The following is a 21,612-nucleotide window of genomic DNA, read 5'->3' as shown; positions in this document are numbered from 1 at the left end:
CTGCAAGTTCGCGTTACTTTGCTGAACTTCCTCGGGGCAGGGGCAGAGAAGGACGGCTTAGGTTTGCACAACACTATCTGATGGTTGCCTCGGAGAGGCCAAGGGCTCCTTCAACAGTTGGCTCGGTATTATACTCTGCCATGTTGGTGTACACAAGATCAAGTTTAGCATTCATGCGCATAGGTTGCTTAATAATTTGCTTGAGTTGATAGTTCATTCGTAAACGATTATCAGGCATGTGATTAAAGTCTCCCATTAATATGATTCCAGCCCTTGGATGATGACCCAAAATGCTGTCTAATGATTTGAAAATGTGTTGTATCTTAAGGTCGTGCTCTTGTTTGGTATTATGTGGGGAATACAAACAACCATTAACTATCAGGTTAAACTTTCTCGGCAAATGCTGTGGTCGAATTTTAACCCAAACAGATTTGATAAGATAATGAGTCAAATCACTTAACACGTTAAACAGGAACATAAGAATGGATGTAACAAGCTACCCCACCCCCGATTGCATGATCTCTGTTGCATCTGAAAGGGGGTTGGTAGTTATCAATTGAAAGAGAGCAGTCCGGAATAGAGGATTGGCACCAGGTTTCCGTAATACATGCCACATCAACTTCATGCTCGTGGAGTAAGACTGAAAGTTCATCAAGCTTCGGTATTAAAGATCTGGAATTGGTATTCATTAGGGTTGGCATATTCCATGTATCACATCTAATTTGAATCAAATTATCATGTTCAATGCGTCTTATATTTTGGAGACGGGTCTTACTATGGTTACCAGTTGTAATAAAGACTGGAATATTTCGTTGTTTTTGAGAACCACCACTACTTCCATGATATTTACATGGTCTTCTGGATATATATGCCAAGGGATTTTATCAATTGCCACGTATCAGAAGGAAGTCTTGCACTCACAGTTACAGTAGAAGAAAGATTAAGATCATCATTGCATCCCAATTTCTGGAATTTCATGTGAGAAAGAAAAAGAATATCTATTCGAGCATGGTGTCTGGCCTGGCCATGGCTACATAAATGATTGTGGAATTCTCAATGATCAAATCACTGTTATATTTATAATACAAATTGTAGGTTCATATCTTCACGAGATGATTTCCGGGAACAAACTGTTTTAGTTTGTTGGGCTGACTATACATATTCTGAAGTAATTGTGGGATCAACAATTCAACCAAACCAGTGCTTGCCCATGGCATCTCAACAGTAAATTTCAGTTTAGTGATTGATTGGTGCACAGCTGCACATTATAACACCATGAGGTACTTAATTGCACCATGTTGATAAAAGATATAATCATATCAAGGTCTTGAATATGAATTGGCCATTTCGCGATACATTTGTTGAAAAAATAGATCAACATATTACTTTCCTGGATACTTTTCGAACACCTAACCTTGGTAAGTCGCTTACATGTAGGTTTATTGATCATTTCATATCTATAGTAGATGTGAATAATTTTCATTAGACAGTCGATCTTACCCTTAAACCATCCTTGGTACCATCAGATGGTCCCCCTTCTCCAGCAGCTAAATGAATTGCAAGAAAAGGTATATATGGCCAACAACCAAAAGCACGCAACATTAAAAGATCAAACCATTGACCTCCTAAATGAAATATATCATTGAGCCAAGATCAGTTGATGTGGATATGACATGGCAGGGGGGGCACTCAACCACAAAAGTGTTAGGTACATGTATGTGCCGCGGGCGAGACAAAAAACTAGGGGCTTTAGAACGGGCTTATTGTAAAAAGGAGTCTTCAGAACTACAAATGTTTGTGAAAACGTGGGGTCCTTGGAACGGTTCGCCTGCGTGTGAGTGCTTATGCATCCCTATGGAACGGGCATATGTGCATGCAGCTAGCCCGGCGGCATGGGCGCCCGGTGTGCTTGTGTAGAGGCGATGGTCGGACAGCGCTCTGCATGCCGCTTTTCACCAAAAATGCAGCTCATTGTAGAGGATCAATGCGGCCGGAACGGCGTCACAAAAAATATGCAAAGCTTTGGAATGGATTTCCTTCTTCTTTTTTCTCGATAAGAAAAAACTGCTATACTTTGGAACGGCTTTCTTTGTTCTTTTTCTCAATAAGATGGAAATTCTATGCTTTGGAACGGAAATTTGAGTGTAAAAAATGGGGGTCCTCTTCGCGGCACATACCCCCACGCATTATATACTGAGTGCCCCCCCCCCCCCCCTGGAGATGACTTTAACTCTGAATAGACACATGAAAGTTCAGATTTTTATTCCTGATGTAGCACTGATGCCCTGGAGCAAGAAATAAAGATTGTGCTTTTATCATACATTGCAAGAGCAGCAGTTGCCTTAGTGCCAACTTACTACATCTTGGCCCTGTAGCATGAAGGTTTGCGATGAATTGCTCTGATTGATTCATATTCAGCGTTTTTTAATGAAATGTGCATGCATGCAAAGATGATCTTAATTGGTCATTGTAATTAAACAATTGATTGCAAACCTTTACATCACAGAATCCAGCGCTACAAAGAATTCCAGTGACTGCCATTTTAAAGAGAGACCGCGCAGCCACTAAAGGCTGTACAGCCACTCTACACGTACACCATCTTCTCATGAGATGAATGGTTGCCGATGGATGGATTAGAAAAAGGAAATGCTAATTTGCATTATTCTAACCATCATACATGTATGTATGTGTATCTTATGATAAAATACAACCATTGACTTTAGCTGAATAATGGAAGCAGCCATTGAAAAAAAAAATTATTTATCATAAGAATCAGAAGCGATGGTTTGGGGCACCTGCCGCCCCCCCCCCCCCCATTCACATACTGAATTTCACAGATCACTCTCCCCAATTTGTTTTATTTGTTTTATTTCAGGATTTTCCCTCCACTGAGCAGGCAGTAAATGTGTACAGACAGTGCGCCAGTGTACCAACTCTCTCCTCCGCTTCCTTGCAAAAGATTGGAAATCATTACAGCGTACATTCAACATGGATTCAGAGAGATCTAGAAAGAGAAAGCTCTGTCATGTACAGACAGAACCATGTTGTTACTCTTGACGCTAATGGACAGATAGGAGACATCATAGATCCAGCAATTAGCACGGAACTCAACTCAGAGTAAGAAGAAACATTTATTTACTTTCCCTTTAATATATGCAGAGGCAGATCCAGGATTAATCAGCATTGTTGTCCACAAGCAATTTCTACCTAGGAAAGAAAAAAAAAGAAAAAAATTCAAAAGCAAAAGTCTTTTGCCAGGGAAATACCCACTAATTATTGACCAAAAAAAAGGGAAAGAAAGAAAAGAATTGGGTTAGGGAAGGGGCAAGTACTCCAACCACCCCACCCCCTTTTTTTGACACAATTATGAAAGTTCTTTTTTTCACTTCTGATTAGATTTTCAAATATATTTGTTTTGTTCTAGATATTTTTCATCAAACTTTAACTAGAATATAGCATTTTTATGATAAAGTACATGTTCATAGAAGTTTTGTTCTTATTCTCCTTTTCAGGTTGGGATGAAAAAGTAGGATAACTATCTTTTCTTGTTTTATTATTATTTTTTCCTGTAGAGTGTTGGTACGATGGTCAGCGTCTGGCAAGTTCAAAGCTGTGCTGAGGAATGTAAAAGACAAAAAGGGCAATGATCAGCAATACATGGAGGTAGGAGCAACAAACATATCATTGTTGCCAATTTAAGGAGGTAAAGTGATAGTGGAGACATATAGATAACAATACTTCTGCACATTATCAAACTAGTATAGGCAGTGATCAGCAATATTGAGAGATAGGAACCGCAAATCATTTGATTGGTTCAAATTTAAGGAGGAGAAGCGATGGTGAACAATAATTTAACTTGAGTTTAAAGTAGAGCTGCATGATATCACAATAATATAAGAATTTAGATAGGTTGCAAATGAAGACTGTATCAGGTCATCTTAACATCTCAAAAGTTGCCAATTGATGATAAAACGTGACACCAAACTCACTAGGTTGAACACAATTTAAGATTCAAATTAAAATTTGATTTATTTCCAACAGAACGTAAATTATGATTTAATAATAATGATAAATAATTTAGGATTTGTATAGCACACGTATCCACCTTGCTAAATGCTCAAGGCGCTCCTATATTACCCCAGCTAAGCTAGTCTACCAATTACGGTGTGCAAAGCTTTTTGAGGAAGTACTTCCTGCCGGTACCTAATTTACTGCACCTGGGTTGAGTGAAGCACAATGTGGGTAAATTTCTTGCTGAAGGAAAACCTGCCATAGATTGGAATCGAACCCATGTCCCATTCTGAAATTAATTAATTACATACAGTGGTATAAATGAAAATTAACATATAATGAAGTTCACATAACAGAATATCTCTTTTGTAGACAACATAAAATACATAACTTAGAAATAAATAGTCTTATATGTGGAAATGGGGGGATTCACTCAAACTTCTTGAGACACAAAAATGATTGATACAAGTTTTTCTGTTGAAAAAAAAACCATTGAGTATTTACTTTAAAGAAATGACTAACATTAAAAGAAATGACTATCAATACTATAGAAACTACTTATTTGTTGTTTCATTCTGCAGGTGTGGAACTACAGTCAAAAGACTCATAATATCAATCTGACTGCTCTTGACAAACATGGCAATGTGTATGAGGATTGTGAGTAAATCATCCAATGATAAAGAAAGTGGTTTTAATGCTACTAAGGATTATAACATTCAAATAACTAGTACTGAGTCTGTCATGCCAAACCTAGGGATCCGACCATTTTGGTCAGGTTCCGGATATGTTTTCCTGTTCTTTGGTTTAAAACAGCAGAAAATTCATGATCATGAATCATGATCAAGAACGTAATGTTAAAGTGTTACGTAAAATCATTTGATTTGTTATTGTTTTTGTTCATATTATGAAATAAATGTTCTCTTTATTCTCCGGAATAAAAAGGAAAGATAGAAAAAATTAAAATGAAAATTCATGATGATAAATTACATATGAGAGTACATTATATGGTATTCTAAATTCCAGCAGAATCAAATCATAAGTAATGATTTGACTCTCTTGTCTGAAATTGGAAGTGCCCCCTCTGTGACAACATCAGGCTTTATGTGGCGGCCTCCTCAAACAATAAAAAAAAACACTACTTTCAAAGTTCAGTGTCATTTACTGTAGTGTGGTACCCAATGTTCAATATTTTTATTTTCATTTTTTTTTGTATTATTAGTTAGGAACATGATATGATGGGAGGTATTTTTATCCGTCATATTGAATTTAAGTATTGAATTATAGATGTGTGTTTATTTAAATGTGATGTCATGAAAATATTTTTCTCATTTCAATATCATGTTTTTTAAAGTTATGTGTCTGATGGCATAATGAATGCATACAAATAAAGTGTCATTGTCTTACCTCCTCTGCTCATATGCAACATAGAGTATTATTTTTTAAATGTCAGTTCTTTTACTTGATTTATTAATTTTTCAAGGACCCTCATTTTATTTTTGTTTTTCTTTTCTTCTAGGTGAATTTTCCTGTTTAGAATGGTCGAGTTGCGAATCTAAACTTCTTTATGTGGCGGAAAAGAAGCAACCAAAAGCTGTTTCTTACTTTGACAGATCTGAAAATGTTTGTCACAGAGAGAATCCTACATCACAACCTAAAGACAGGGAACCAACAGTAAAGGTATTAGCCAGGATGATAAGTTTATTTTTACACATCTTATGCATTCCTGTAACTAGTTTAGAACCCTTGCTCAGTGGCAGATCCAGGATTATGGAAATAGAGGGGGCCCAGATAACAAATTTGAAAATGGGGGGGGGGGGGGTGCAGAAAGAAGACAATTTTCTTAGATTTAACTAAATCAGTGTGTACATTTAATGGTCAACTCTCAATATATAGAAGGGATGTGCGCCCCTTGTGCCCCCGTCTTGATCTGCCATTGTTTGCTGATTCATAACAAGATTTATAAAATATGGCTTGCCTTCTTGCACTAGGTGTTCAAATAGGAGAAGGGGAATATTTTTATTATATTAAAGTGTTGATTGGTGCTCCAACCCCCCCCCCCCCCCTGAGCTATTTAGCAAAAAAAACTTTTACTATTGATCAAATGTAAATTTCAAACAAATGGAAATATTATTTTAATGATAATACATTACCCAAACTCTTCCTTTTTTTTCTTTTGTGCTTTCATGTTACAGGGAGACCAGTTTGTCTACCGCCAAGATTGGGGAGAGAATCTCGTTGGGAAGCACTGTCCCGTGCCGTGTATCCTAAACCTTCATACTGGTCAAGTTACTATACCAGAGAGTCTTCCAAGTGATATCTCTGTCTGCCAGGCAGTGTGGACTCCAGATTGTAATGGGATAGTGTTCACTGGGTACGAGAATGAACCATACAGACTGGGAATGTACTTTTGTAGGAATAGAAAGTAAGATTTTTTTTTAATTGTGCGTTTTATTAGTTTTCTTATCACTTAAAATCACTTTATTTATAATTAATTGAAAACGGTTTGGGAGTGTTCAAAGATAATATACAATCATAAAAATAAGTAACGCAAAATCGTAAAATAGCCTTAAAAACGGACATACCGAAGCTATTCGACATGCATTCATCAGAGTAAAATTGCATGAATGAATAGAACACTACAGCGAAACAATATGTAGTAGAATTGAAATAAAATCATAATAACAAACTTAATAGAAAAGGAATACATAGATTTGGGAAAAGGAAATGAAAAGGTGACATCAAATCAAAGCAAGAGACTACATATTATAAGTGATTGAATTGAAGTACAGTTGAATAAAATGAATTAAAATATCTTTTTAGTTTAAAAGTTTCGTTCTTTTTTCTTTTCATGTCAGGTTGGTTTTGACAAATAGAGAGCAAGATAATAATAAAGATAAACAAGAATCTATCAAGAAGTAACAGACATTAGGATTTTTAAACGTTTGTTTAATGTTCAAGCAATTACTACAAATGTCATCTAATACAAGTTTTATGAAATCCCTTTTTTAATAGTCCATGATAAATGAAATATTTTTCTCATACAATCATCTTTAAAATAAAGTTTGATGATGTTTGGTGATATAATGAATTGTTTTTAATTTTCAAAAAATATATATCACTTTATGGAATTTACTTCACATGACATTTAGGGGAGCTACCCATATATGACATCACAAAATGCAAACTTTAGAAATCCATAATTCTATCATTATTCGATAGATATTTGTCAAACCTTTGATATCTTTCTGTATTTTTTTGCTTCAATGCAACCCTCCTGATATCAGGATGGATCATCCCTTAAGAGTCTTGTCATGGAAATTTGATATCACTTTGAATGTTCATTAGTATTTAATGAATTTGATTCCTCAGGAGTGCTATCTATCATCTAGATCTGTCAAGTCAAACCTGCAGTGAGTATTTGAAATCAGTAACATTTATTATTATTTTCCTGTACCTATTACCTCGTATTTCACATTTTGATCATTTTTCCCTCCCCCTTTCCTTTTACTTTGTTGTGAAATGTATATTGGCTCATTGTGAAACCTGCAGGCATGACCAGATTGAAAGCTGACTAGTTTTTGTCTCACCTGCATAGCAGAGTGAGACTATAGGCGCCGCTTTTCCGACGGCGGCGGCGGCGGCGGCGTCAACACCAAATCTTAACCTGAGGTTAAGTTTTTTAAATGACAGCATAACTTAGAAAGTATATGGACCTAGTTCATGAAACTTGGCCATAAGGTTAATCAAGTATTACTGAACATCCTGCCTGAGTTTCATGTCACATGACCAAGGTCAAAGGTCATTTAGGGTCAATGAACTTAGACCATGTTGGGGGAATCAACATCAAAATCTTAACCTAAGGTTAAGTTTTTGAAATGTCATCATAACTTAGAAAATATATGGACCTAGTTCATGAAACTTATACATAAGGTTAATCAAGTATCACTGAACATCCTGCTTGAGTTTCACATCACATGACCAAGGTCAAAGGTCATTTAGGGTCAATGAACTTTGGCCGAATTGGGGGTATTTGTTGAATTACAGCCATAAATTTGAAAGTGTGTTGGTCTAGTTCATAAAACTTGGACATAATAGTAATCAAGTATCACTGAACATCCTGTGCGAGTTTCAGGTCACATGATCAAGGTCAAAGGTCATGTAAGGTCAAAGAACTTTGGCCACGTTGGGGGTATTTGTTGAATTGCCATCATATCTCTATAAGTGTATTGGTCTAGTTCATAAAACGTGGAAATAAGAGTAACCAAGTATCACTGAACATCTTGTGCGAGTTATAGTAGTTTTCAAAATCAGCACTGCTGCTATATTGAATCGCGTGATGCAGGTGAGACGGCCAGAGGCATTCCACTTGTTAGAGATAGAAAGTAATCAGGTGAAGATTGGTGTTGCCTTTGTGTTCTTATTTGACCATCAAATACATTGTCCTGTAGGTTTCACTGTGATGTCTAACAATTTTCATATTATTCTGCTTGAAACATAGTTCATAGAACATAGTTCTGCAATATCTGAACATTATTGTTATGCTTCTATCATATGATTATTCCCCTAGCTTCATGAATATTATTCTGCCTAACTATAAGAGCACTATTCTGCCTAACCGTAGGAAAATTATGCTTAAAGGTCAAGTCCACCTCAGAAAAATGTTGATTTGAATCAATAGAGAAAAATCAGACAAGCACAATGCTGAAAATTTCATCAAAATCGGATGTAAAATAAGAAAGTTATGATATTTCAAAGTTTCGCTTATTTTTAACAAAATAGTTATATGAACGAGCCGGTTACATCCAAATGAGAGAGTCGATGATGTCACTCACTCACTATTACTTTTGTTTTTTATTGTTTGAATTTTACAATATTTCAATTTTTACGAATTTGATGATTAGGACCTCCTTGCCTGAAGCACAAAATGTTGAAATAATGGAATTCCACGTGTTCAGGGAGGAATGAAACTTCATTTCACATGCAATGACGAGAAAATAAAAATATTTCATATTACATATAATAAAATACAAAAGAAATAGTGAGTGAGTGATGTCATCAGTTCCCTCATTTGCATACCGACCGAGATGTGCATATAACTGTTTTGTGAAATGAAGCAAAACTTCAAAATGTCATAACTTTCTTATTTTACTTCCGATTTTGATGAAATTTTCAGTGTTATGCTTGTTGAATTTTTCTCTTTTTATTCAAATCAAGTTTTTGTTGGGGTGGACTTGTCCTTTAAGTATAGGATTATTATTATTCTACATAACCTTATGATTATCATTCTGCCTAATTTTAGGAATATTATTCTGTCTAACTTTATGAATATTATTCTGCCTATTTTTATGAATATTATTCTGCCTAACTTTAGAAATAAAAAAAGGATACTCTCTTTTTTCCTTTATCATTCAGTTTGATTGCTCTTGTTCTTATGAAAACCCTCCAGATATCATCAGTGTGACGGATCGTTCTGTGAGGTCACCTGTCTTTAGTCCTGATGGTTCTAGATTGATCTACGTCCAGAATGCTTGCCATGGTCCTCACCAGCAATGCTCTCAACTTATGCTGGTAAGATTTAGATCCTCATGATAATAATAAAAGTAATAATAATAATGATTATAGTAATAATAACAGCATATTTACCAAGGGTGGCCACTTCAGTTCCGAAAACTGTTCTCCCAGCGTGTCCTGCTATTACCATTATCCCAGCTTTAGCTGGGCTGCCTAGGTGCTCAAGCATTCAAGGAATTTCCTCATTGATCCTCATGATACCAATAACAATTCTTGTATACCACATATTCACAAAAATGAATTTGTCCGTATGCACATTAGTAGAAAGAACACAAGAGAGCAGATCAGGAATGAGGAAAAGAGAAGGGCTAATGCATAACCCTAATATTTCCAATCTGCAAAAATGAGTTCTCAAAATGGCCATTGAAATAATCTACCGACTCTTCAACCATTCCGACTTTTGTAGGTAAGGATATGATTTTACATATCATTCTGAGCTGTTGTTTCAATATGATTTTCCTATTTTCCTTGATACACGTACTGCATAATCTTTTGGGAAACACTATTACATTACTACTTTTGAGCAAAAAAGATCCCCGTTTTCCAGTAACATGGGTCTTGATGTCTGAATGTACCATGTCATTGTGCTTGAGTTGATGTTGCAATTATGTGAACAACATGATTATCAAAGGAGAATTCTACACTGATTTCTAGTTGATTTACAGTTTCTAAAGCACCTTTGTCAGTTTGGGGTATTCCTTTCTGTACCTGTTATCCATCTCACTCAATGAGAGAGCCAGCATGCCATAATACACTGTATATCTCAAAGCATAGAGCTCATACTAGTAGTAGATGACATTCACTGTTGTATGATTCATATTTTTTGCAAATCATCTTGGGATAATGTTTATATAAATGGTGTAGGCCTACATACACCTTGAGACACCAAATTATGCAAATTTTTGCTTTCCATCATAATAATTGGTTAAAATATATTGGAATTTTTAAAAAGATGGATGAGCTTTGATGCAGCCACCTATTCGAGTCTACTGTTGATTTTTTTTTTTTTTTTTGCTCTCCCGTTCCAGTATGATTGGATTAGTAAGAAGACAAAAGTTGCAGTGGATGTTGTTCAAAGACCTACAGGTACATGGACATGTATGCCACTAACACCGCATGGAGTTGGCCACTTTGTATTTCAATTTTGGTGTTTTGTCAAATCCCCATGAATTAGCCTAAACTGTGATGTGGTTATTTTCAAATATCCTACAGCAGATTGATGATGCTTTTTGTTAATTCCACTAAAAAACAGTATGAAGTGTTAATTTATTTTGATAGTATAGTAGGTCAAATGAAATTGATTGATATAGTATTCTTCTCATCTTGCCTATGCAGTGCCTTTACACTTTAAAAGAGAAATTCTTTAGATTGCTTCCAGGCACACTTGTTAAGTGCTTATCCCAATGCTGCAAAAAAAAGGAGAAAGTTCTTAAGAGATAAGTTGCTTGCATGAGCTTACTGAACTATAGAGATGCCATGTTTTAAGACCCAAGTTTGATCAATTGTTATCAAGAATGAACTTTTAAAAGAGTCAAAAGGGTTGTAAAATGCAAGTAATATGCCCTTTTAATTGACACGTGGCCTAGAGCTTGTGTTGCTGTTTTATGTGGAGCTTGATTTTGTTCACATATTTTGTTGCATGGTTATTCATGCACACTACTGGCAGAAACTTGTTGCTGTAGAACCACAGGTATTTATGAGCTTGATACACAATGATGGCTCAGCTATCTTCAAATTTGCAGTTATTCTTTGGATTTGAAGTAAATTATGAATAATGCATTGCGTTTGTAATGTATAAATCACAGTAAAACTTACATTCAGTCATAATAGACTGCTTTTCTTTTTTTTCCTCTTCTGATGTACTTCATTTCATAAAATCAAATAACAATATAATCACATGTATACAAAATTAATCAACAGGTGTAGAAAAAAAAATGAGTAAATACAAATGCAGAAATGGTAAGAGTATCTAAAACAGAAACTTTTCAAGTTCTTCTAAAACATCTTTCTTATTTTTGTATTTCCACTTAACATAATTCCTGAAATCATTTATAAATACCATCCAAATTGATTGATTATTAAACAATTTATTCCTAAAGTAATTTAACTTATATACTTTGTACACTGCATATTGTGCATAAATTAATAATAGGTTAATCAAATTAAATTTAGACTCACTGATTTTTACACCAATTACAATAATCTTTTCTTCTAAATAAATGTCTTTTTGAAACCAATCTAATATTAAATTGTGAACCTATTTCCAAAAATCAGCTACTTGGTGACATTTTAACAAAATGTGAGTAGATGATTCAGGTTCGTTACAAAATGAGCAAATAATATTTGACGAGATCTTCCATTTAAAAAGATTTTCTCTAAAAGGCAAAATATTGTGCAGTAATTTGAAATTAAATTGTCTCACTTTATTATCTCTAACATTTTTCAACTTAAAATCTAATACGTGCTTCCATTCATAATCTATTGGTAGTTGACAAATTTCCTCCCACCACCCTGAAACGGGGGTTCTCTTGTTCTGATTCATTTAGTAATGAATAAAAATGTTTTGCTTTCATGCGACAAACTTAAATGAAATCACCAGATGATATTTAAAACATTTCTGGTTCAATTTCTGTTTCATCTTCGGTGTAAACTGAATTTCTTATTTCACTCACCCATACTTTTGGAAATGCCTTTTTCAATTTAGAATATTTAAAATTTATTAGCAATGAATTTGTGCCCAAATTGGGATTTTAAAATTGAGAATGTGAGATATCTTTTGAGGGTATGGAAAATGGGAAACCTGACATATTATGGAAAGATAACAATTATAAAAACACTTTTTGGTTTCTCAATTTGTATACATTGGGACATTTTTACCAATTCCAAAGAATACCATGACTACACTTAACAAATTAATTTACAGTTTTCTTTGGGGTTCAAAAAAAGAAAAAGTCAAGAGAGCAGTTGTTACTCGCTCTCCAGCAAATTGGGGTTTAGATATGGTAAACCTAAGAACCAAATTTTTATCATTACTATTATCTTGGTTCACAAAATACCTTAAAGGCAACAAGTCACAATGGAGACTATTTTTTAAATTCTGGATAAACCTCATTGGAGATGTATTGGAGGTTTTGAGAATGAACTGTTCGAGTAACGATATGCTTTTTTTAAGTACGAAGTTCAAATTACCAGAGTTTTATGTCAATCTACTTGTGTACTGGAGTGAACTGAGATATGTTCATTCTTATAACGTTAAAGATGTGTTCGATAATTCGATCAAGAATTATGGTACAACAGCAATATTAAACATGGAAATTACCTCTTATACTTTAAAGAGTGGAAAGCTAACAGGATTGAAAAAGTCCATGACCTTTTTAAAAAAGTGTTACAAGTTACACATAAAAGGAAAGTAACATGCATATGAAAAAGTAGCAATACATGTGTATGCATCGTTGTCAATCCGAGCATAAGAGGGGCTTCATGTATGTGTATGTGAGAGTAAACTGGTATTAACTTCATTTATTGTTCTTTCTTGTGTTGGTGTTTTAATGAACAGATAGCAGGCCCTTCCCCGGCTTATATGTCGGTCGTTTGAAGCAGGAATGTTGGCTAGATAATAACACAATCCTTCTTCATAATGATTGGAGAAGCTGCCAGGTACGTCAATGATGTTGAGAATGATTTGAATACATAATGGGGAAAAGTGCAATATAAGTAATAATGATGATAATGATAATAGTACTACATACATACATACATGTACAAACGGTTCCAAGAACAATTGCTCCGCTGTAAATTCCACACACTAATGAAATGACCAACTTGATTGATCATTATACCCTGTCCTAAACCTAACATAAAACCCTATTGCAACCCTAACCTTAATCCTTCATCTCAGACGAATTAAAGCCCGGAGCAAATGCTGTGTCACCGGTACGTACATATTCTGGCATGTATGTATCGCCATTTTATAGTTACACAACCAACGCACTTCACAATATATAAAATAATCAAGAAAGACTAATTCTTCTCAAGATTTTTACAATATTAAGTAGATGGCATTTTAGTTTGTTTCTTAATAATTTGACTGAACTACATGGCACCCAGGGCATAGGCCTATTGCTTGTATACAGCCCATCTAGAGTATTTTTTTTTCTAATCCAGCTAGATCTGGCATTTAAATTTATATTATCTGTTATATATCTGTATTGTCAATTGTCCATATTTTATAATTCATCTCATTTGCAATCACAACAACTCTCTATTAACAGACAATAATTGAAGTTGATGTCTTCTCTGGGGAGGTAAAAAGACTTGTTAACGAAATACAGTTTGGCTTTTGGGAATTCTGTGACCTCAATGAAAGACTTCTACTTGCCTTTAGATCAGCTCCAAATAACTCTGGACATTTGGTGAGTCAAACTTAGTTCATCTCACTCCAATGGTGGGCTGAGTGTTAATCTTATTTCTTGCTATTGAAGTAGGTAGTTTTTGCCTAATTATGCCTCTTGTATTGCATAGTCAGAATTATATTTTTTTGCGTTTTGAAAAAAGCACTTTCAGTCAAATATATTTAAGGTCCTTCATATCTACACTGAAGTCTTACAATCCACAGTCAAAGCCAGATGGAAAAAAATTTGTAGCTGCCTTTTCAACCTACATACCTTTGCCAAAGTTTTCATATTATCATTTGACTTTGTTGGGGTTTTTTATCTTAAAGACATCTCTTATGTCACCAGGTTGAATCAGATCACTCTGGTCAATGCTGAGGAAGGCTGCATTTAGCAGCTGAAAATTTTGAGTTAAAAATGTCATAAATTTCCTCTTTTGCATCCAATTTTGATGAAATTTTCAGTGTTATCAGTGTTATCCTTGTTGGATTTTTCTCTTTTTAAATCAACCTTTTGTTAGGGTAGACTTGTCCTTTAACCTAAGGATTAGCTTTTGAATTGTCATCATAACTAAGAAAGTTTATGGATGTAATTCATGAAACTGGAACAGAAAGATAATGGTGTGTCACTGAACATCCTGCCTGAGTTTCAGGTCACATGACCGACCAAGGTCAAAGGTCATTTATTTTCAATGAACTTAGACCATGTTTGGGGTATTTGTTGAATTGCCATCATTGAAAGTTTATAGATCTAGTTCATGAAACTTGGACATAGGAGTATCAAGTATTACTGAACATCCTGTGTGAGTTTCAGGTCACATGACTAAGGCCAAAGGTCATTTAGGGTCAATGAACTGATTATCTTGCCCAAGTCTTGAGTCACATGGTCAGGATCAATGAACAAACAGGATGTGTTTTATGATCATGTTATGTGGTCTCTTATTACACTCAAACCAAAATATATATTTATCATTTTACTATTTCTTCTGAAAGGTCGTTGGTATTGTGCCGAGGGAAGGTGATTTATCACATATCGACTGGAAATCTCTCCATGAATCAAGTCTGGTTCACTCTGATGTAATGTGGTCTGTTATTACACTCAAGCCAAGCACTCGGCAAGGTAAAACTAAAAGAAGACTTTTTTTTTTTTTGGGGGGGGGGGGTTATGTTTATTTTGTTTTGCTTTGTAGCTTTGTCTCGCCTGCATAGCAGAGCAAGACTATAGGCGCCAACAACATTGAAATCTTAACCTACGTTTAAGTTTTTGAAATGTCATGAAAAGTATATGGACCTAGTTCATGAAACTTGGACCTAAGGATAATCATTTATTACTTAACATCCTATCTGAGTTTCAGGACACATGACCATGGTCAAATGTCATTTAGGGTCAATGAACTTGGCCATGTTTAGGGAATCAACATCCAAATCTTAACCAAAGTATGAGTTTTTGAAATGTCATCATAACTAAGAAAGTATTTGGACCTAGTTCATGAAACTTAGACGTAAGGGTAATCAAGTATCTCAAAATCCATCAGCATTTAAATGCATCTTTGGAAAGATGGACACTATTGAAATGGTAAGCTTACATTTGGGGTGCAGTGTGCATTTTGATATCTTAATACTTGTTTCAAATTTGTTCTTACTTCCTCTTAACTTTCATATTTTCCTCTATTTCGTCAATTATTGCTTTCATTTCTGTTTTTATTCATTCTTTATCAGTCTTTCTCATCCCTTTTTTCATTGAAATTTGCCTCGTCACATCCTTCTATCTCAATCTCTGTTTCTCTCCAACAATGTTTCCTTCTTGTTTACTCTCTTTCTGTTTTATTTTCCCTTTCCCCCTCCTCTCTCCTCTGAGTCTTCTCTTTCTTTTTTCCCTCCTTCCGGGGAAGCCAGTTCTCTATCAATTGCTGGAGATGCCTGTTTTGGCATCCAAATTCTTTACATTTATTGTATCTTAATATGATAATATAGTCTTAACAACAATATACAAATAACGAATAGGCATGAGTGCGATGGTGCGAGATTTCGCATGAGGTGAAAGAAAGATGCTCTCTAGAGTGTCTCTTTCTCTCACCGTATGCCAAATCTCGCACCCTTGCACGTATAAGAATATTCACTATTTGTGTTGTACAACATCTCGGAGTTTAGCGAAAATAAGAAGAAAAAAATAGTTTTTCCTTGCAGAAATCTATGAAAAGGGAGCAAAAATATTGAAAGTGAAAAACAAAATCCCACAAGCAAACATGACCTCGGGAAACATTGCGCATTTAGCCAGCAGGCTATACGCGTATTTCACCTTCATTTTTTACTGAGTGCAATGAATTGAATCGTATTGTGACATCACCTCCTAGAGCCGTGCAACAGTACATTTTGGATGGTACGTCATGTGTGCAACGGTACAAATGTTTGACATTCGGTCTCCCATTTGCTCGCGTACAACAAGCTAAGTAGGCATTGTTCAACAACAAATGTTAGAGAACAGAGACAGCCAAAATTTTTTTAAAGGGTTGTGTTTTATTCAGTTTAATAATTGTTGGTTATGCTCAAATATGACCCATAATGTGTACATGTACCTTGTTCAAAATAACTGTAATGCAAACTAGTGAGCTCGCCATACATGCACAGCATGCAGCCTAACACAGTGTGTTACAAAAATACATTATGCTGTGTGCCAGCCCTACCAGGGACAGGGATTTTCTGGATTTTGTCTTGCCTGCATAGCAGAGCTAGACTAAAGGCGCCGCTTTTCTGACGGCTACGGCGGCGTCATCGTCAACACTGAGATCTTAACCAAGGTTAAGTTTTTTAAATGTCATCATAACTTAGAAAGTATCTGGATTTAGCTCATGAAACTTGGACATAGGGGTAATCAAGTATTACTGAACATCCTGCCTGAGTAGGTCATTTAGGGTCAATGAACTGAGACCATGTTGGGGGAATCAATATCGAAATCTTAACCGAGGTTAAATGTTTGAAATTTCGTCATAACGTTGAAAGTATATGGACCTAGTTCACGAAACTTAGAAATAGGGTGATAGTGTATCACTGAAGATCCTGCCTGAGTTTCAGGTCACATGACCAAGGGCAAAGTTCACTTAGAATCAACGAACTTTGACTATTTTGGGGTTATTTGAGGAATTGTCATCATAACTTTGAAATTTTATGGATCTAATAGCACTGCTGCTATATCGAATTGCGTAATACAGGTGAGACTGCCAGAGGCGTTTCACTAGTTATTATTAACAAAAAAATTATTTTCTGTTTCTGAAAACTTGTAATTCCATTTTAAACTTAACCTCAAATGGAAATTCCAATTTCATGAATTCTTGCAAATTCAAATTCAAAGCATTTTTACATGAAAAGTAAGAAACAGAGTGGATTTCCTGTTTTGATTTAGCAGAAAACAGAATATTACTGTCCCTAAGGTTGGAAGAGACATTGGTTCAATCTTGATAATGTCAAGATTCATTTAACAGACCAATAGTGATGGATATTTTTTATTTTTTGACATTTTAAGAATTTCACCTTTTCAAATATCATCAGCATTAAATGTTCACACAGCAAATTGGCTAAATTGTTGAAATCTAAATCAATGAGAACCAGTTAAAGCCACCATCATATTGCAAAAGATTTACTTGTATATTTCATACTTTAATCTTCTTGTAACTCTTACTCCTCTTTAATGTTTTCCTTTCTTGTTTAATCTACACCACGAGCATCTTTTGATGATAAATATCTGTGCATTACATATGTTATTAGTACAAATCTTTTAGAACATTTATATACAGATTTAGGAATCAAGAATCCAAATGTTAATAAGCACTGTGAGTATAAATCCATTACATTTTAATGGGATGTGCCCATCATCATAGCTATCTTGCCTAAGGTTTCACAGACATCTTCAAAGCTCAACATAATCTCATTCCACCACATGATAATGATGATGGGTGCATCCCAACAAAGCGTTGTGGATTTACCTTCACATAAGATTTTGATTCTTGATTTATAAAACTAATATGAACTCAGACAAACTGATCCAGCTTTATGCTTCTGAACTAGTTTTATACAAAGGCATATTAGGCACATAATAGGCCAAGACAGGGCATGAAAGCACCCTTACTTTTGAGGATGTTACCCTTTAAAATCATGTAGGCAATCTCATGCTTCAAGAATTGAGGACATATAAAAAATAAAGAGATTTCATTCTTTAAAAAACCCAATGCTCTATTAACTTCAGCAAATCAGGACATAGCATTTAACCTTGAGGAACTCCATGAACAGATACTTGCTGTTATCTGGTGTGACATAGCAACCTCTTTTTTAAATTGGGATTACACTGTTGATAACCTTGTTTGCCCTCATTTCTTTTTCAAACTGAGCCCAGAACAGCTCTTGACCATCTTCATCTTCTGTAACCAACAAATAAGGTTTGTTCCTACTAAGCAAAAGTCTTACAAGATATGGTAAGTTGGCTTCCTGGATGTCTTCAAGGAATATCAAGATGATCTTGTCCAACTTGGTGTCATTCACATGCTCAACGGCCATCCGTAGCTTGGTCATGAACCAAGCATCATCCACCGACTTGTTACTGATCAGCAAGGCTGTCTTGAAGCTATTATCAAGGTTGTGATATAAGGCATTGAGATAGTACATCCCTGGATGAAGGTCCTCATCTCCGAAGGCTACGTTCTGCAGATGAGGCATCCGTTCTTCCAGTGCAGGCTTTAGGTTTTCAGTAACCCACTCTGTGTCATCATCATGGAACATGGTGTTAAGCTGGTATTCGTAGTCATCTGGATCAGCATCCTCTGTGATTTCATCATAGCCAATGATGGCTAGTTTTAGGAGAAAAAAAAAATTGTGGTTGAACCACCAGCGCTTATAATACACCAAGAGAGAGAGAAACAGCATGGCTATAATTGCAATACTAACACCAGTAACAAGAATGATGTCGATTCCACAGTATTCTTCAGGATGAAATGACCATACTGACTTGTCTTTAAGCTTAGTAAATGAATTACTGGAACACAGAGTTTCATTCTGAGGTCCAAAGTAAACATTGTTAGTACGTGCCCAGTTTACAAACCAAGCCAGCTCACAGTTACATATCAATTGGTTTCCTGATATATTCAGCCTTGACAAGTGTGGTGGCAATACTGTACCAGGTGCAATTGTCAGTATCTCGTTATGTTGTAGGTATAAACTTTCAAGATTAGTTGTGCCTTTGAACAAATTCTTGCTTATTGAATTTATTCTGTTGAATTGCAGGAGTAGATATGCCAACTTTTGCATATTTTGGAATGCATGCTCATGTATGTACTCAATGTCATTCGAATTCAGTCGAAGTTCATATGGTCCAGTCATATTCTGAAATACCTTTGATGTGATCCTTTGCAGGTTACAGCTGCTTAAATCAAGCTTTTCTATTTGCCGTAGAGGAGAAAATATTGACAGATTTGGCAGGCCTCTGAGGTTATTTCCTTTCAATCCAAGAAAGCGTAGTGATATCAGTCCTTCGAATAATGATTCTTTTGTTTCCTCATTAATGATATCATGAACATAAATACGAGAGTGACTCATGTTCAATGTTGTTAATGCTGAGGTGTGTGTAAATTGGTGTGTAGATGCAAATCTAACATAATATTTAGTGAATGAGCAGTCAAGAAAAGTAAGATTCCTCATGTCATCAAGTGTACCATTCAAAGAAAATTTTCCTATGTCATACAAGACAAGTGTTTCAAGAGCTGTCATTTCTCTGAAGGCATCAGGAGTAATTGTTTGTAATTGTTGATTATATTGTAATCTCAGAATCTTCAATTGAGATAAACCTGCAAACATAGATCTTTCTATCCGCTTAAGGTTATTATAGGATAGGTCAAGTGTCTGCATGTTGGTTGTGTTCCAGGTACCATATTCAATTTCATTGATGTTATTGTCTGAAAGATCCAGATTTCTTAGTGATTTGCAACCAGTAAACCATGCAGGGGCAAAGTTGTATAAACTGTTTTGTACCAAATTGATTTTTTCCAATTTTTTAAGACAAGCGAAAGCACCATTCGATAAGTCTCTAATTTTGTTGTTAGACAGATTCAATATTTTCAGCATAGTCATATTACAGAATGATTTGTTTGAAGCAACAACTATTCTGTTCACACTTAAATCAAGGATTTGCAGGTACTTAAACCCAAAGAAGGCATTGTTAGGAACATGTTCTATTCTATTGTTATTCAAATATAATTTTTCAATTTTAGGAAATTGCTCTCGTAAAATGCCAGTGGAATCATTCAATGGAATCAGAAATTTTATTTTTGACCATTCCAGTGTCATCTGTGTGATACTCTTAATCCCTAAGAAGGAAGAAACTTCAAATTTATCAAGGTTTATGTATTTCCCATTGAATCTTTCAACTGAAGCAAACTGGGAAAACACTCCTTTTGGAAGACTGGTCAGCTTATTGTATCCAAGATTGAATTGAGCAATAGAGCATCTACTGAAAGATGCAAAATCTCTTTCCTCGACTGTTGTCAAGTTGTTGTGTGAAAAGTCAATCAAGGCTACAATGCTCAACTCTGAAAGTCTAGTGTTCTCTTTTGGTGTCTTGTTGGAACAGAGCCCACTCAGATATGGAATCTTCCAGAGTTTGTTGTGAGACAGATTCAAAATTAAAATATTTGGATTGTTCATGAACAAAACTGGAGGCACTTCCCTTATGGCATTGTTGCTCAGAATGATCCTTTTAAGTCTATGGAGATTTCCAAAAGAGTTGCCTTCTATGACTGCAATGAAATTGTGATCGATATTTAGAGACCAAATCAGGTTGTACTTTTCAAAGGACCCATCGTGAATTGCTGTGAGGTGGTTGTAGGACAGGTCCAGTTTTTCTAAGGTGTCTGGTAGAGATTGGGGTACGGATGTGAGGTTCAGATGCGAGCAGTCGGCTGTAGTATTTGCTGTAGCATTTTTAAAGGGAGCACATTGAAGGTGTCCTATTGCATCAATGGCCACACCCCTCGCAACAAGGATGAACATCAAGTACAAGACACATGTAGCCATTTTCAATATAGGATCAATTTTGCAAAATATGGTTCGAAAGCATGTGACTCTCAGCTATTATGGAGAATATTTAAGCATTGATCACAAGGTCCTTTTCAGTTTCAGTTATGGTAAAGGTATTCTCATTTTGGCGAAGCAGAATTAATATTCTGTCAGTAGGGCTACCCTGCTCTGGGATAATGACATTCACTTTAATTCTAGGAGAATGTGACAGTATTGACTATTGATGGGACCAATGTGGGTTAATGATATATAGGCCTAATCAATGATAATGAGATAGAATTTTAGCTAAGTAGTAGTAGTAGTCTATTGATTATAAAGCAGTCAGCTTACGATACTGCTATACCATGCTAATTACATATCATTGATATTATTTTAATAGACCTTTTTTCTTGTTTCAGTTAATTGTTATTGGGGCCAATCTTGGCTAACAAAAGATAATTTGTAATATTAAGTGGCATTCTCATGTATGGAAAATGCATCCAGGCCATGCAAATGACATTTCATTACTAATATTAATGGGTAATTTCATTCTGGGATACAGTGTTAATAAAGTATTAATGGGGCTACCGACCCTGAGCTGA

At 35.3% G+C, this 21,612-nt stretch overlaps 1 protein-coding gene across 2 annotated transcripts in view; it reads left to right on the top strand.

Moving 5' to 3' along the window:
- LOC129270334 (acylamino-acid-releasing enzyme-like) overlaps nucleotides 1-21,612 on the top strand; it is a 38,728-nt gene that overhangs the window by 4,772 nt on the left and 12,344 nt on the right. For both annotated transcript variants that reach the window (XM_064105568.1, XM_064105570.1), the window contains exons 2-12: nucleotides 2,876-3,117; nucleotides 3,573-3,663; nucleotides 4,593-4,668; nucleotides 5,528-5,688; nucleotides 6,204-6,433; nucleotides 7,381-7,421; nucleotides 9,458-9,579; nucleotides 10,611-10,668; nucleotides 13,139-13,239; nucleotides 13,854-13,994; nucleotides 14,966-15,092. In XM_064105568.1, the coding sequence (XP_063961638.1) occupies nucleotides 2,876-3,117; nucleotides 3,573-3,663; nucleotides 4,593-4,668; nucleotides 5,528-5,688; nucleotides 6,204-6,433; nucleotides 7,381-7,421; nucleotides 9,458-9,579; nucleotides 10,611-10,668; nucleotides 13,139-13,239; nucleotides 13,854-13,994; nucleotides 14,966-15,092 (1,390 nt within the window). The remainder of the gene's footprint in view (nucleotides 1-2,875; nucleotides 3,118-3,572; nucleotides 3,664-4,592; nucleotides 4,669-5,527; nucleotides 5,689-6,203; nucleotides 6,434-7,380; nucleotides 7,422-9,457; nucleotides 9,580-10,610; nucleotides 10,669-13,138; nucleotides 13,240-13,853; nucleotides 13,995-14,965; nucleotides 15,093-21,612) is intronic.

Source organism: Lytechinus pictus, chromosome 10, assembly GCF_037042905.1.
Source record: "Lytechinus pictus isolate F3 Inbred chromosome 10, Lp3.0, whole genome shotgun sequence".
NCBI classification, from domain to species: Eukaryota; Metazoa; Echinodermata; class Echinoidea; order Temnopleuroida; family Toxopneustidae; genus Lytechinus; species Lytechinus pictus.
Note: the sequence above shows the minus strand (reverse complement) of the source record. Positions and strands in the feature narration are given on the sequence as shown.